The following is a 17,246-nucleotide window of genomic DNA, read 5'->3' on the forward strand; positions in this document are numbered from 1 at the left end:
AATAAATGCATGTATCAATAACATATTGTGGTATTAAACATTATTTAATTAGATCGCCAACAACGTTATGTGACATTATTATTTTAATCAACTTGAAAATTGAAGGAAATTAATTTCATCGATACCGTATCGTTGTAGCATTGTCAGCACGCTAATTTCATTTAATTCAATAATTTAATCGAATAAAGTGCCAAACGGAATTTAAAGCACCCGTGCACCTTATAACAGTATACGTGAATATCTCCTGACAAATGGGAAAAGTTTTAAGGAAGTTTTATACTTTCAGCCTGCTATTTTATCTTCTAATGAATAATCGTGTTGCGAGTCCCATAAATGTATCGCATGTGAGTCGTAAGTTAAGTTGCGCAATCGTTTTATTTGATACATGAATCTAAACTGGGAAAAATTTATACGAGAAGCATGTGAAGCTGATGGGAATGCGGCAATAGTCGAAAACTGCAATCGATAAAAACCTCCTTTCAGCTTTGCACGCGTTTTATTTTCCTTCCAATCCTGACACATATATAACTTGTCCTACTTTCTTGTTACATCGTTCAGTATCTTTGAAACATGGTTGTCTGAAATTTCGTTTCGCGCTTCAGTATTTTCCACAAAACTGAATAATTTAATTCCGACGATTGTTAAAAATGCACCTATCGCGCGATTGAATCTTCTTATGACAAATTAAAGTTTAATAGTTAAAGGAACCTTCGATACAAATATTTTTCGTTAAAAATATTCGCGGTGTTTCGTAAATAAATTCTCTATAAGTGTCTGTTTTAGAAGAAACGAATTCTAAAATTATTTTGAAGGTGACACTTTGCAATCTACGAAAAGTCGCTCCCTCGTCGAATATTATTAATTTACAACTAATTCTCTTTATTCGCAGCAGATGTATGAGCAAGAGATTGAACTTTCCCAAACTTTGTCCCGAAGTCTTCGAGTTAACTTAACTCAATTACAAAACTGATAATGTAATGAATTTAAACTGGAACAGAGTCACTGCAGTTACTTCGGAATAATTGATGCGTACACGAAACTTGTTATAATATTCATTGTTACTTTCAAGAAAAAGTTCACTTTCAGAATTAATTTTTTCATAATTATTGCCAGAAAACTCTCTATATTTTCTCGATAAAGTTCTTTCGCGATGTACTTATACTTATTTTCCTTCCTTATCCTTCAAATGGAAGTTCTATGTCAGTTTAGGATATAACACACTTCATATTTCAAACCATAAAAACTTCGAATTTAAAAAATCAAGTTTCTATCTATCCAACGAATAAACTCTCAATTACAGACGCACAGCCGACGTTCGTTCGGTAGGTTACTCAGAGCTATTCAGCCTCTCCCGCGAGGACGTATTAGCGGCGATGAAAGACTATCCAGACGCTCAAGAAATCCTGCAGAACCTCGGTAGGAAACGTTTGATGGAGGCACAGAAGGTCGCCAAAGCACCTACTAAGCAACCAACGTCGCCTGGACACGACTCGTCGGACAACAGCACGAGCAAAAGAATCGTTCACAAGCTGAAGACCGACGTAAAGGGTCTAACGAAAGCGCTAAGAAAGGGCAGACGAAATACAAAACCCGAGGAAAGCTTGGAGCTGCAGCCATTGACGCCAAAGGCGTCAACGCTGAAAAGGCAGCAGAAGATCGACGATACTCAAGATGCGTCCGCGTCAAGCGTCCAAGAACCACCTGTGTCGCCTTTGGGCGCCGGTTTACCTCTGCTTGCCAGATTAAGATTATTAAAAGAAAAAGAAGAACGCGAAGAACGTCGAAATCTAATGGAAACGCACGTGCACGCGCCTGAACAACAACAACCACCGTTGGACGCGCAGAACCCTATGAACCCGAATTTGCCGTTTCTTCAGAGAATACTGCTCTTGAAGGCAAAGAACGAGCAAGAGGCCAAAGAGGCTGACAAAGAGGCACCCACTAAAGAGCCCTTGCTTCCAAAAAACGCTATACCCGAGGAATCGCAAGAACAATCGCCCAAGCTGTCTCGTAAACCGATACAGAAGCAGCCATCGGTCCAAAGCACCATAGAACCGATCGTCAAATCGCCGACTACTTCGAACGAAGAGAATGCGGATGGTTCGAACGCGAAGAAACCATGGGCCATGCTGAAGGACGCCTCGTTAACGAACAAAGAAAATTCGCCGCAGAGGAGTCCGCCGACTAAGAGGCTAAGACAGACTTTAATGCACCTAAGACAGCAGACTAAGATGTACGCGTCCGTAGACGATCTTTCACCGGAGTACTGCGGTCTACCGTTTGTCAAGAAGCTGAAGATACTTAACGAAAGACAGAAGTTGGCGGAACTCGAGAAAGCAGTTAGGAGCTCCAGTTTAGACTGCGGAGAAAACGCCGAGCTTGAGTTCGATGGAAACTTAACGAGAAGCCACTCGGAGGCTTGCGCGATCGAGTATACCAGGAAATTAGCGAAATTGAATCAGGTACGTAGATTGAAGTTTTTGAGAGAGTTTTGGCAAATATTTTGTACGTTGATAAATGGAAAGTAACGTCGAGGTATCAAAGTAATTGATTTATAGTTGTATGTGTAGAGACGAACGACGTGTATGAGGACGTACACGGTAAAATGAAAGAAATCTTTATCGTTCGAGCATATACCGAGATGCAACATCGATCAACATTAAGTTACGAATCCAATTGCTAGAAATTTAGATCCCGCTGTATTATACTCGGACGATATTTAACTGCCTAATAGCTTATATCAGTTGTCAGGTATCGGAAACTTCGACGATATATTAAACCGTGCGCGTAGAAGTTCTGTCATTTAGTTTCTGTATTATACGCAAATGATTTACTCGCTTCGTCCTATTCAAATGGAACTACTTAACTCTGCGGAGGTCGCGGTGTATCTGAGAGATACAATAACTGAAATTCTATGCTGCAGTGCAGCTTATTTTTGCGAAAAGACTGTACAGATATGTGAAAAGTCTTTAATCGGACTAAAATTAATACAGAATATAATATATAGATATATTTACAGTATATATAAACTACATAATTACTAATTTAAATATAAAGAATAAATTTGAAAATATTTAGAATTAGATTTTACATGTATCTGTCAGATCAACCACGACCTGCGAAGAGTTAATAATGGCACAAATCGAATCAAAATTCTTCAAACTAGAATCCTTTTAATTTAACTTTAATGAAAAATGTCTTTTGTTTGTGCCGATCTATTGTCAATTTCAGTTTACATCTTTATAATTCCGTTAAGATAAAATAGAATTATCTATCTCGAAGTTGACGCATCGCGATCGATCAGAAGAACATACGTACTTTTCTATCGTTACGAAGAACCTCGATCGACGGATTAAAAGAAGGAACCTGTACTTAATAATAAATCAACTGATCTCGTCAGTAATTTTCACATTGAATCAATATCTTAATATTTAATATTTTACATTATCGATGAAGTCACTATTATCAATCATGAACAATATCAACGTCTGATTTTAATCAGTGCCAATTCAAGTTCTTTCAATGCATCACATTTTCCAGAATCGAATGCCATCGATGTCACCCACGGATCAACTTTCACCGGAGAACGAGACGTTGGAAAGGCGGAACTTGAAGAGCATACTGAAGAAGTTGTCGGCCGGCAGCAGAACCGGAAGCTCCGAGACCTCGGCAACGAGCACGCCGGATCGCGAAGCGGCTACCGCCGAATTAAGGAAATTAATGAGAGCACCGACGATAGAAGGTTACGCGGCACGGCATTCGAAACTCTCGAAAAGCGTGACATTTAACAAATACACGCTGCAGAGCCCACCGTCCGAGCAGACCCCGGCAAATTATCCGCTTGGGTCGCAGTTGTCCGACTCCCAAGAGCAGGCCTCACTGCCACCGCCCAATAAACTCAATTTCCGTCCTTTGGGCAGCGGAGGTATCCTGCAAATGGTATCTCGGCCACGAGAAGAGGAATACCTGGGGGAGATAGTCACCGGCATCAAAGAAGTTGTTAAGGCTCGTCTGGTAAGTCGCTATTTTTTTATACTTTTTCTTACGTCGCGTAGAACAGCTCGTTGAAGGTAGTATAGATTAAACTTCGACACGTATGGCGAACTATTTACGCAGAGTTAAATATTCAAATTTTGTCGAATTCTTCTCTAAAGATAGGGAATGATGAAACAAAATATTTTCGAATGGTGTTATTTGTCAAATGAAATGAAAGCAACTGTGATATTTTATTCGGCGGATTTTCAAACATATTGAGATTTAATCGGCGAGAAAAATTAAAATTGAGGGGGAAAGTTGAATCTGATTGAGAAAAATTAGAAAAATATTCTATCAATCCTTACGTTATCTGATACGATTGACTGTAATTAAATTGAACGTAATCAATTCGAAAAGTAGATAATTCTAACGGTAATTAATCAGAAATAATAATATGCTTTTGTAGCATCTTTCATAAAGTAAAAAACACATATAAGAGATAGAAAGAAAAGCTGTGAATGGACATGCACAGTAACTCTTTACTGCGCCTTTTCTTTATTTACTATCAAGATTTACATAGTATTTAGACAGTTTCTTCGATATTTATAATAATCGCTTACTAGATATTTCAGAAAAGCTGAATGTTTTCTTCATTCGTAAGAGTTAAACGAATGAAAGTTTGACACTTTTAAGTTTTCGTAGAATCAAGAATGTGTCCTTTCATCTGAAAAATCAATAGGTAAACTTGCGAAAGCCATTTATAAAATTTTCAAGAACTTAATAAGGATATCAAGAAACACGTTTGGAAGAATTACATTTCCTAGAGGAGGTTCTACAAGATTCCTTGGTTTCCTGTAATTTCCCTTGAAGATATTGGCTTCGAAGTTGTCGACTTCGGAGCTGTTCAACGTAAAGTTCTCGCGCACTGAGCCAGTTTGCAAGAAGTTTGCATCGCAACGGCTTATAACCTCGTTCTATTTGCATGCTACTCCCTGTTTACAAATCACTAATATATTACTTGTTAGCGTACTCCGCTTAACCAACGACATCCATGTGCTGTTAATTTCCCCGTTCGCAGATATTAATATGTTTCATGATATTTACATCAATGCTACAAAAGATATGAAACTACCAATTTTACACAAAAGCAAGTGAAATTTTTTATTGAAAAATATTGTACATGAAATATACTAATGTTAGAAATAAAGAGAAAAGTATTCTAAGTATAAAAGAAATTCTACTTTGATAGCATATTAAAAATGTCTGGGGTAGAAAAATTGTAATATGAATGGATTAAATTATTCATGAATTAAACAAATAATTGCAATAGTATTTTAAACAATCTATAGAAACAGGGGAGTCAAAGTATAGGTACAAAGTAAAATATTGGATTTTGTGATATACAGTCTAGCCTGTCGACCTACCATCACGATATTAAAAATATTTTTGGATTTTTCGAAAAGTTATTTCAAAGAAAATAGCATCAATACCGAATAAGTGATACTTCAAAATATCTTATTCTTTAAAAAAAAAAAAAAAAGATTACGTTACTTATTTAAAGTAATTTCATCTACTACTCAGAATAAACTAAATTGCATCTAAACAAAAGATTACACCGTGACACAGCTAGCCTTCGGCAAACTCAAAACTCGACACCAGTGTACTAACTATATTACTCGTAACTAATGTACGCATACGAATAAAATTTCAGGAGGACATACAGACTAAGTTCGAACGGCAGCTTACTTCGTTGGAATTAGAGATCCGCAAGCGAGACGAGATAATATCTCAACTTCAAGCAAGAATACTAGAACTGGAACAAAGAGATTCAAGAAACGGGGACGAGTCTTTGGGAGACAGCACGGAGCACGACGCCTCGTTCGAGGAAGACTTGGACGACGATCGTGAGGACCACCCGTTCATGAGAGACGGTTCAGTGGACACGGTCCTCACCACTCAGTCGCACTACAAGCATTGCTCGCCATGTATAGAGTCTAGTTCTCATAACCGAAGATCCTGGGAAGAACACTCCGAGGAAGAAACATTAGAGCTTCAAGAACTCCCTAGCTCGATCGTGCCACAGTCTCTGTGGAAAGACGAGGTGGCGATCGATCTAGAGTCCAACAGCGAGAGCAGCAGATCCGAGGACGAATTCGACGATAGATCCGGAAGAGGCGACAGCGAGAACGACGGCGATGACGACGAGGAAGGTGAAGTGCGTGGAGAGGGACATAATAATTGGGAGGCGGCTATGCTAGCCCAGGAACTGGAGGCCAGACGGAGAAGCAGCGAGGACGCGAATCCGGGCTCCTAGCGCATTAACGAGATCCTAGATGTATTGTGTTATCTCACCAGCACTTTGCACCCCAGGGGTTGGTGTAACGGCCCAGCAACTGCTACAGGCAGCGCGGCCCTCTGCGAGAACGATTGCCCTTACTTACAGTTAGATTTCGATAGAATGACCAGTTGTAGGGAGACCATGATGTAAAACCCGGTGTGTAAGAATCTAAGGGATTAATCGTTCCTTTCCTATGATCCTGAACTTTTGTCACGTGGAGATTTGTGGGCCAATATATACGACCTTCGTGAGGGGAACGTATACACGTGTTTCTAAAGCCTCCGCACGCCGTGAATACACGCGTAAATTGCGTTCTAGTCGCATTCCCTCTCTGTGCACATCTATCCATACATACCACATACGTACACATGCAGATACGCTAGTTCGGAGGATTGTTCTCTAGGTTTATTTCTCACAAACTTTCTACCACTACTCGTTTGCTTTTGTTTGGTCATTGATCGAAGATCGTGATCCTCTTATCCTTCGAGGGACCTTTCATTTTATTTGGCGATATCGAACAACGGCTTCGGTTAAATAATCGAATTTTACGTCAATCATTTTAGTTGAATAAAGGGAATTGGTATGGTTTCGAGAGAAATAAAATGGAATTTGGATATACTTTTTCCTGTCTCTAGCGACTAACTATACGAGATCTTTTATTCGAAAATTACAGTTTATAGCGGTTTGAAATTATATATAGATATTCATATCTACTACGAAGACTTGACTTAAGGATTGCGAGACGAATTTTACGTGTTACGTTACGATTAATACGAAAATACATATATTTACGAGTAGCTAGGCACTACACACGTGTGTTAACGAAATTATATTCACGATGTATTACGTTAAACGTTGATTAAGTCGTAAAATATCGCTCGATTAGAGGTGATATTACAAGTGTCTGTAAAAATTTTCCACCAATTTGGAATTAACGTTTCTCTTTAAAGAGCTGGATGCCAGAGGGTTACAAAGTGCCCGAAAATCAGTTCTGTGAAGCTAAAAGTTCCAAAACGATCTCGCGGCTTTCTGAACCATATAACTTCATGAAATATCGCGTGTATGGTACAAATTACGATTAATTTACATTAACTTCGCCTAATTATCTTATCATTACCCACGAATTCAGTTCATTTTTCGAATCATTTTTAAATTTATAACTTCCAGCAATTAATATACCTACTTACTTCGGAAGAAAAGAGAAAGTGATAAAACAGAGTGAAATTTCGTTCCTGCGAAAAGACGTGCTGATGGATTTAAAGGATATCTTGAAGCAGCATGTGAAGTGCAATTAGATTGATTAATTTTTAAGAGTTAAACGTTAATATTTTCAAGTTTATGGACAATTCAGCCTCTCTTCGCTTTTCTGATAGTCGTGACAACCTAATTTCAACACAATTTCTCTTGTTCACGCGCAAATTATAAATAGATTACAATTTCGACTCAATTGATTAACTTATTTTATCATCTAATAGGCATAATAAGTGATTAAGTATAGATATCCTCTTAACTGCAAGAAATTCGTAGAAATAAATCGTGTCTTTTGAAATAACGCGACTAAAACCTTTAATTGTTAAAGTTAAATTAACAGTGTACTTAACTAATGATACGTCATTTTCCTTTAAAGTATAAAAAATTTCATTTTTCATTTTCATAACGATATTTTTCTTTTCTCGGTTTTAAAGAAGATTCTTGATCTCCGTGTTAAAGAATAATATTTTTATTCAATTAAAAATTACGAAATTTCATTAAATGTTTACTGTTAATAGCTCGCATAGAGTTGAAATTTTACTTGTGTTATATAGTAGTTGCATTGTAAATAATCACAGGTGCCTGAGAGGATATTATACTTGAGATATATAGAACTATAAAACGTTAAGCACCTATTTAAATGTGTAATGTGTACACCGGACGGACGATACTCAATTACAAACAATATCGCGTTGGTTTCTTTTTCATTCCATGGCAAAACATCGTGCAGAAGAAGTTGATCGAAGACGAATTCACGCGATACTCTTTCCATTATCTGCCTTAGCTATTACGAACTATAATACAAACTTGTTACCGACTGTCCGTGAAACACTGTGAATGCTTCATTTTCTTTTGTTACAGAGCAATACGTACCTCTATATCGTTTCACGAGATACTTGTTAAATAAGAAATACTAAAATAAATTACGGATCTGTTATTACAAAAGAGATATATCTATATGCATACATAATGCATACAAATACGCGTACACAGATAAACATACATATATATATATATATACATATACACATATTTATAAGTGGACAATTTTAATTTCATATCTCAAGACGCTAATTAAGAAATCTATAAATTTTCTATAAATAGAGGGTTTGCGTAATTTTTCGTCAACCCCCCCCCCCGCCCACCGCCACCCCAGGAAAATTGAACTTTTGCTTCCCGTTTTCGCTCATGCCTCTGCCCATTTATGCGATCATTTTCATCATTTAATGAGAAACGATATACCATGGTCGGAAAAAAAGGAGAAAATTAAATATTCAATACTAAAACGTAACGAACGAAGAAAAAAAAATTTTGACGACACGTATGCACATATACACGTACACACAGACATACATAGATACACATAATTTAATTAAAAGAAAAAAGCGACAAAAGTTAATGGGAATTATATGATGTATACTGACCAGACCAAGCTCAATATTTCTAGAGTCTTTACAAGATAAATAAATCTGTTAAGTGAGAAATGACTATTAAATTAAGTAAGGAGAGGAAATCTATTAAGAAGAACTTGTAAATACTAGCCTATAATTTATTTACCTATGAATGCGAGGGAAAGCGCGAATGACGAGACACATATGTAGAAGAGAAAGAAGAAGAGAGGATTATATTTAGTGTGTGTGATAGAGAGAGAAAGTGTGAGAGAAAGAGTGGGAGAACACAAGTGAAGGAAGAGAGCAAATGCGAGTGAAAGAGGAAAACGAAGAATGCGTAAAACAAGAAGAGGTCATGGCGAACTATTGCGGTGAAAAGCATTTTAGATGCTGATATGTACCTACTACGCGAATGAAAAGAGTATACAATAAAGTAAACAAATGTTTTCAAACATTGTGTTTTTCATGTGGCCCTATAGTAACATTTATTTATGTCGATGAACAGTAAACAGATAAAATTTCAAATATATTTTCATGTTTTGAGACAAACCGAATTTTTAATAAAGAATGTTTCAAGTATAGTGTAACATTAAACATTGTTAAACATTTTCTAAAATGCTGTATGTTTCAAATATTATGCAAATCTTTAATGGTTTGAAAATCATTTTATTAATTGTTTCAATTTCAGGTCTCTTTATTATCAAATCGATGAAAAAATAGAGAATAATTTAGAAAACAAGTTAAAGTTTCTCAAATCTTGTACACATATTATAACAATTATCTGAAAAATGTATATTTTATATAACGACCATATATATAATATCAAAACGACATAATAGTCATACATGTACCTTGTAGTATTCTAAATCAGATACTTTTAATCCCGTCAAATTTATATACAGCTGCATATTATTACAGTAATTTTCATTAATATTAAACACATAAAAGTATCCAAAAATACTTTTCACTTCAACACTTTCATTTAAGTATTATTATTATTATGGTGAAATTAAATCAAAGGTTAAAATTTGAATAAAATGTGAAAGCTAAGAAACCGAAAACAATTCACATCAATTATTCACATCGTTAATTACTTTTAATACAGCAAATTTAAGGTTTCTACGCGTATTCTAATTTATTTTTAAGCTTTTTGATAAAGACTGGCATAGAGATATTATAACACAATTCCATATTAGATTCAACTGACATCTTCGATATTCAAATCTAGCGCATTCGAAGCTTTCGATAAATATCGAGTACGATATACATCGTTCAACTTCGAAGTAGCTACATAACCTTGAAATCATAATAATAACAAAAGCGTCGCGAGTGGGTTTTGTTATCAAATATTGCGTGTGTTCCAACTTCATTTTTGAAAACGCGCCGTTTAGTTGTGATGTGGAATACGTGATTTTACCTGTAATTTTTTAAGGATGGGCGACATAAGGGCCGGTCTCGAGGAATTAAAACTCGATGGGGCCTTATTCGCCGATGTTAAATACTACGTCAGCGGCGAAGGTGATCCTAAGGTATGTCATTTTACTGTTTCCCGCGTTTTTCCTTTACCTTTGACATAATGTTACTAATTTCATAATATTGATATTATTATATTTTAATCATTGAAAATCGTGATCTGTCCACAATTACTCCAAATTAATCGCGATTGATACAAGAGAGGTTATAAAATGGAGTCAAATTTAACAGACTGTACTCCTTGAATGTGAAGATGACAACAGACTTTTAGAAAGCATTAATTTTATAGCATTTTTCAACATAGAGTATTTTATTGTATTAGATTAATTAAAGTTTATCAAAATTTTTAATGTAAATTAAATAGAACATATAATATTTTGTAACAATTGCAAGTTTAACAATTAAGATTAATTAAGAATTTTGTAAAATTAGGAACTGACTTTATCGCTTCACACACTTTTATATATGTTTTAATTTTGGAACAAAAATTTGGGACATTTATCATCATATAAATGCATGATTCTAACAACGCATTAAAAAGATTTTTGTGTACTAGAAACAAACGTTTTTTAAAATTGTTTTCAGATTTTAAATTTACTACAGGAAGGAGGTGCTGAAAGATCAAATTATTTTAGTGATTTTGTTACACATTTAATAGCAGGCTATGACGCACTGGAAAATGATATATCTGCTGCAAAGGATATCTATGAGATACCAGCAGTTACACAAAACTGGATTCTATATTCTGTCAAATGCAATAAGCTTCTGCCGTATCCTTTATTAAAAAATTTTTAATCTATTGGAAATATAGAAAATTTTAGTTTAATAAAACATTAGAGTAATTCAATAGTAAATTTTATTATATATTTTCATTTTTGTATAGGAGAAATATTGCATTACTGTAATAAATTTCATTTATTCATTTCCTTATCTATATAATAATATAGGCCCCACTATTTTTCTCCTGAAGATACACAGTTATTTTCAAATGTACGAGCATGTGTGTCTCAGATAAGTCGTGCAGACAGCAAAAGTCTGTGGGCAATGATCATGCTCCAAGGTGGTAAATGTCAATTACGCTTAGATCGGTATTGCACTCATTTGATTACTGGAAAGGCTGCCGGGCTTAAATATGAAACTGCAATGAGGCATCCTATCCAAATTGTAACTCCAGATTGGGTAACAGAATGTTGTAAAAAAGGAACTATTGTGAATGAGGTAGAATACCACCCAAGACTATTAACATATCCAAATAGTTCTACAGCCATGATTACTGGCTTCATGGATGAAGACACTGAAAATAATACTGCACGAGAAGAACAAGAGAAAACTAAAGCCATGTTGGAACAACTCAAACAACGGATGCCTTGGAATCAACCGAGTCCACCGGTATCTTCCAATACTTCTCATGGTGTAAACACAGCTAATGCAACTGTAACTGCAATTCCATATACAACAAATGGGCAAAATAATGTCAATCCACAGCAACATCTTCCACGACCAATTCCTACAGCAAGTTTATCCAATGCTTCCACAATTGCGTCTTCTGTTTCTGATCAAAATGTTGCACAAACTACTTGGTTACCGCAAGCCTCTCAACAAAATAATGTTGCTCAAATGAAATCTATACCATCACAAATACAACAACCAGAATTATCGCCGCAGCAACAACAACAACAAATGAATATACAGCATACATTAATACAACAACAACAATTAAATCAGCAACAACAGTTACCTCAACAACTTACACCGCATCAGCAATTACAACAACAGCAATACACGCAACAACAGCTTTTGAATCAGCAACAGTCTCCGCAATTAACATCTCAGCAACAACAGCAGCAGCAATTAATCGGAACGCAGCAGCAGTCACTTGCACAGCAACCGTTGATGACACAACAACAGCAGCAACAAATCAATTCACAATTACCTCAACATCAAATGTCATCACCACAGCAATTATTAACACAGCAAAAACAGCTAAACCAACATCAAATTCTTCCGCAACAACAAATAAACCAACAACAGCAACATTTATCACAGCAGCAGCAAATTACTACTCAACAACAATTAGTCCAACAACAACAAGTGCAACTAACACCCCAACAGCAACAGCAAATAGTTTTACAACAGATTCCTACTCAACAACAACAAATTGGGACACAACAGCATCAATTAAATCAACAACAAGCTCCACCGCAACAACTCACATCCGAACAACGGCAACTTATATTATTGCAACAACAGCAACAACAGCAGAAAATTCAACAAATCTCTCAACAACTGCAACAATCTGCGCCTCAAGGTTCACAACAATTTGTTATAAGAGACGGTCAGTTACAGCAGCAACCTCAGAATCAACAATTAATGGGTCCTAATCAGCAAGGTTTTATTGTACAAAGAGATTCGCAATGGCAACAGCAACAATACCATTTGCAATTACAAAGACAGCAACAACAACAAATCAGCCCGCAAAGACCAAGTGGACAGTGGGCTCAACAGCCACCACAGCCACCACAGCCACCACAGCCACCACAGCCACCAAGGCACTTAATTCATTTGGATGCTCAAACTCATCAACAGTTACAACAACTGGAACCACAGCAAAGGGCTCAATTTGTCCAAAAACTTCAGAAACAAAAAAGCTTTTTAGTGCATAGGCAACCGCCAATACATAATCATCAAGCGCAACAAGGCGCTCATATCGCTGTTATACGAAGTCCAGGAAAACCAGTTCAACCTGGTGGTTTGCAGTGGATTCAGCAACCGCGTCCTCAGATGATAGGACCTCAACTTGCGCAAACGCCTGGTCAAAAGCCGGTACATTCTGGGGTTCAACCACCAGCCTTAACACCAATTAATTCTTCTAATCAGGTGATTGTGCAAACCAATCAAAATGTGCAAGGTCCACAAGCCGGTCAACCTGGTCAAACGTTTCAACAGGGTCAAGTATTAACTCCTCAACATATAGCGCAATTACGTATGCAAAAACAACAACAAATGGCAAGGTTGCAACAACTGCAACACTTACACCAGCAGCAGCAACAACAACAACAACAACAACAGGGCGCGCAACAAGAGCCTCCCTTGACTTCGTTGTCGAATAATGCCCAAATACCACCAGACCAACAATTAGTCGTTAATGCAAAGACAAAAACGGCCCTGGCAAACATGTTGACGAATAGATTACAGGGTAGTGCTGCTGAAGGTAGTGCGGCTGGTCAACTGAGATTAATGACCGCGCAACACAGACCACCGCCACCACCGTCTCAGGATCCACAACTTCTGGCGGCATATCAGCGAAGAACCGTTGGTAATATCACAAATGGAACGCCACCCGGTGCACCAATAAAGATGCAGTATGCTTCAGTGATGCCTCAAGCGAAAGCTCAGTTCTATGGTCACAATCCAAATCTGAAACGTATGATTTTCCAGTTTCTTAAAAACTCTTAATTATGACTGCATGTTTTTTTATGTACCTGTGTTTTATCCGATTGAAAAGTTTCTTGAAATCCGCAGTATACTACTATTAATTCATCTTCGTCTTTTACCTGGAAACTTCTTTCTTTTCACTAGAGTAATAAATTGTTATTTCTTTCCAGTTCCACCAGATCTATTTTTGCTAGGTTGTATCTTTGTTATCGTCGAGTACGATGTGCAACGCCCGAACGATGTTTCCGTATGGAAACAAGTGATCGAGAGACACGGCGGAGAGGTGGAACCGCAATATTGTACGCGAGCTACTCATGTACTTGCGATTACGCAGAAACATCCGACAGTAGTGCAAGCATTACGGGAAGGAAAACGTTGTGTCAGTGCTCACTGGCTATCGGATGTAGTCAGTAAACAGCAGGTAGTTCCACCTTGGCACGCACTGCATTTTCCAACACCATTCAGCTTGACAGAGTTTCCGTGTGCAAAACAAATTGTATCATTGTCTGGATTTGAAGGAGAAGAACGAGCGAAGGTGAAGTATATGCTGGAAGCATTGGGAGCTAAAGTTACCAATTACTTCACCAGGCACAACACTCTCCTCGTTTGCAGAAGGTAGAGATGTTTTGTTACTCAACACAAGCAATCCTGATATTATTGGGGCTTTAATTCTTGATTTAAATGAATAATTGAGTTATATGAATTATACCAATGGGTATCGTAAAATGTTGGTGGACACATTTAGAGATGAATTTGACAGGAAAGAATGATGGAAGACTTTATGTTGATGTTTGTCTTATTTGACTTTGTTTCTAAAATGTTGAGACATTACAGGGGTTATTATAAAATATTTTTGATATTCAATAATTATTACTTTCATTAAAGTGTGAAGTGAATGAAAACAGTGGCATGTTAAGTTAGGTTTTATTTGTTGATTATAAATGATTTATTTTTGTATGCATTATGTATATAAATTTTTTATATAGAGTGTACTAACATCAAATTTACCTGAAATAATATGTAATGGAAATATTTATAAGTTATCACCAAGATTTTACATGTGATACAACATACAAAGTGCAATTAATAACATTTTTAACAAAATTACAGAAATCCAAAGTATCTATCATTTGGAAACAACGTCAAATAAGATAAACATGTATGTAAACTTCTTTTATTTATTTTACATACTAAATTCACCCTTTGCTCCAAATGTACAGAGCACAGAGTAAATGAAGTATAACCACCTTTTATGGTACCACGCGTAACGATCGATCATTCGTTACTACCGAGATCCTTATATTTAACAAAAACCATTTCAGACCGGACGGTCAAAAATATAAAAAGGCTCGAGAATGGCAAACAGGAGTAGTAAATGCTCAATGGTTGACGGACTTGCTATGCGGACAAATGAATGCGCTGCATCAAACCGAAAATCCGAAATATCAGCAGTACAGTCTGGGCAATCCCTTTAGATTGGATTATTCGCTAGTGCCTCATTTAATGGGTATCGTGAACTTGATCAATTGTATCTTTTTCCAACAAGAAAATCATAACTTATTCATTCCATTAGTCTTCCTAAATTTAATTTTCTGGCTGATGTTAAAATACTATTTCTTTCAGCTGCATGGAAAATGCCAATAAACATTACTCAGGAATCGTACGATAAAGTAAAGCAGGTTGGTCAGGGTCCAAATTCGATAAGAAAGAATAAAAAGCCGCGATTAGACGGCCCGTTACTGAATAAAGATCCACATTTGTTGGGCTTGGACGAACCAATAGTCGTTAGTAATCCCGATCCTCCACCTCCGGATAAGCAACCAAGAATATTGTTCTCTGGTATTAATCCTAGGAAGCATGCGAAGGTAACGCATACAATGAAATTCATTAAGATCTCCTATTTATACATTTTAAATTCAATGTATAAAACGCGTAAAATGAATTTAATTCATATTATAATAAGGATTTGAATTATTCGTTTAACAGAGAATTCGGGAATTAGGTGGTGCATTGGCAGCAAGTTGGCGAGATGCAACTCATCTCGTGATGACAGCACCAAGAAGAACTGTAAAATTGTTATGTTGCCTATCACGTTGTAAATATATTGTCACGTTACAGTGGTTACTCGATTGTTCCGCAAGGAACACGTTTTTAGATGAAAGTGGATACATGCTTGGGGATCCAGAATTCGAGAAAAGTTTTAATTGCAATATCGAAAAGGCACTGGCCAGCCTTAATAGGGGAACAGTACTTAAGGTAATTTTTTATTAGCTAAGCTGTTAATTTGTTGGCAACATATTTTAATCGATACCAATAGTTCGTAAGATGATCATGATTTAAAATTCATACTAAGCATAAACATAATTATTTATTGAATAGGGTAAAATATTTTATGTTACACCAAGTGTAATACCATCGCCATCAGCGATCGCAGAAATAATTGAAAGTGCGGGTGGAACAATGGAAAAAACGCGAAGATCTCTAACACAGATTCAAGAAATGAATAGTAATAAATTAACTTATATCATCATCACCCATGAAAATGATCTTCATCTTCTTTCTGACGTTTTACGTGTAAATATCAGTAAGTAGTTCCCATAATTTCTGTTTAATTTTTTAAAAGAATATTGGAAGATATATATGAACAGTACAAAAATATTCTCTTACATCTTTTTTTTTTTAATATTTGTAGATGTGTTCAGTGCAGAAATCGTATTAGGAGCAGTTGCACGACAATACTTCCAAACTGAACAAATTTAAATACATGCAGTTTCCAATATGCTGCATTTTAATCCCTCATACGGGCTTATTAAATTCTTTAGTAAGCTATTTTGGAGATGAAAAATTTTGCTTACCTTCTTCAATGGGACAATAAAGAACATAATTTTATGATACAGGAGGAACTATTTTCACTGAAAACATTCCAAAACCTCTCCTTTCATGCTTCGTTTCTGAATATAGCATATTTTGTATAGCATCTCGAAATAAATCATTTGATAGACCTGTTCTTTTGAAGTCAAGACATGTTGTTCATTCATAATTAAGAAATATTGTTTTACTTAGCATCTTATAGTTATTTTTTCCACTTCAGTCTCTGTCTCTCTTTGCGCGCGTATATTTCTCATATTTTGTCGTATATATAAAATTATACATATCATTCTAGTTTGTATCGTTGTACACTTATTTTCTTCCATTCTATGTTTCGCTTAGCACTGTCTTTATACAATAAGAAATGATTTATGTGTAAGAGTATGTATAATTGAAAATAAATAGAAATACGCATCATTGTGTTCTAATTCTGTCACTGATCGGGTTATGTTATTCTTAGTTCTATTAAAATCGGTTATAAAAAACGTTTTGTTATGTATATGTAAATATTATAT

General features: G+C 36.0%; 2 protein-coding genes across 7 annotated transcripts in view; both read left to right on the forward strand.

Moving 5' to 3' along the window:
- The window catches only part of LOC138186730 (uncharacterized), a 205,949-nt gene extending 196,551 nt beyond the window's left edge, over window positions 1-9,398 (forward strand). For all 6 annotated transcript variants that reach the window (XM_069126862.1, XM_069126878.1, XM_069126869.1 and 3 more), the window contains 3 exons: window positions 1,301-2,462; window positions 3,541-4,014; window positions 5,687-9,398. In XM_069126862.1, coding sequence (XP_068982963.1) covers window positions 1,301-2,462; window positions 3,541-4,014; window positions 5,687-6,289 — 2,239 coding nt within the window. In that variant the 3' untranslated portion in view covers window positions 6,290-9,398. The remainder of the gene's footprint in view (window positions 1-1,300; window positions 2,463-3,540; window positions 4,015-5,686) is intronic.
- Window positions 9,399-10,238: 840 nt separating this feature from the next.
- Ptip (PAX transcription activation domain interacting protein) lies at window positions 10,239-16,757 on the forward strand. The gene is made up of 9 exons (XM_069132355.1): window positions 10,239-10,484; window positions 11,014-11,198; window positions 11,376-13,852; window positions 14,034-14,478; window positions 15,186-15,370; window positions 15,487-15,728; window positions 15,850-16,119; window positions 16,243-16,447; window positions 16,556-16,757. Exons 1-9 carry the CDS (start codon window positions 10,389-10,391, stop codon window positions 16,621-16,623), a joined length of 4,173 nt encoding a protein of 1,390 aa, XP_068988456.1. The 5' UTR covers window positions 10,239-10,388; the 3' UTR covers window positions 16,624-16,757.
- The last annotated feature ends 489 nt before the right edge of the window (window positions 16,758-17,246 follow it).

Source organism: Bombus flavifrons, chromosome 2, assembly GCF_040668555.2.
Source record: "Bombus flavifrons isolate JBK064 chromosome 2, iyBomFlav1_principal, whole genome shotgun sequence".
Classification (NCBI taxonomy): Eukaryota; Metazoa; Arthropoda; class Insecta; order Hymenoptera; family Apidae; genus Bombus; species Bombus flavifrons.

Bases quoted from the DNA above. Each gene is read 5' to 3' on its own strand.
- Ptip (XM_069132355.1), top strand. From the start codon at position 10,389: ATGGGCGACATAAGGGCCGGTCTCGAGGAATTAAAACTCGATGGGGCC. The intron at 11,199-11,375 runs GTATCCTTTATT...ATAATAATATAG, and splicing joins AAATGCAATAAGCTTCTGCC to GCCCCACTATTTTTCTCCTG. The intron at 16,448-16,555 runs GTAAGTAGTTCC...TAATATTTGTAG, and splicing joins CGTTTTACGTGTAAATATCA to ATGTGTTCAGTGCAGAAATC.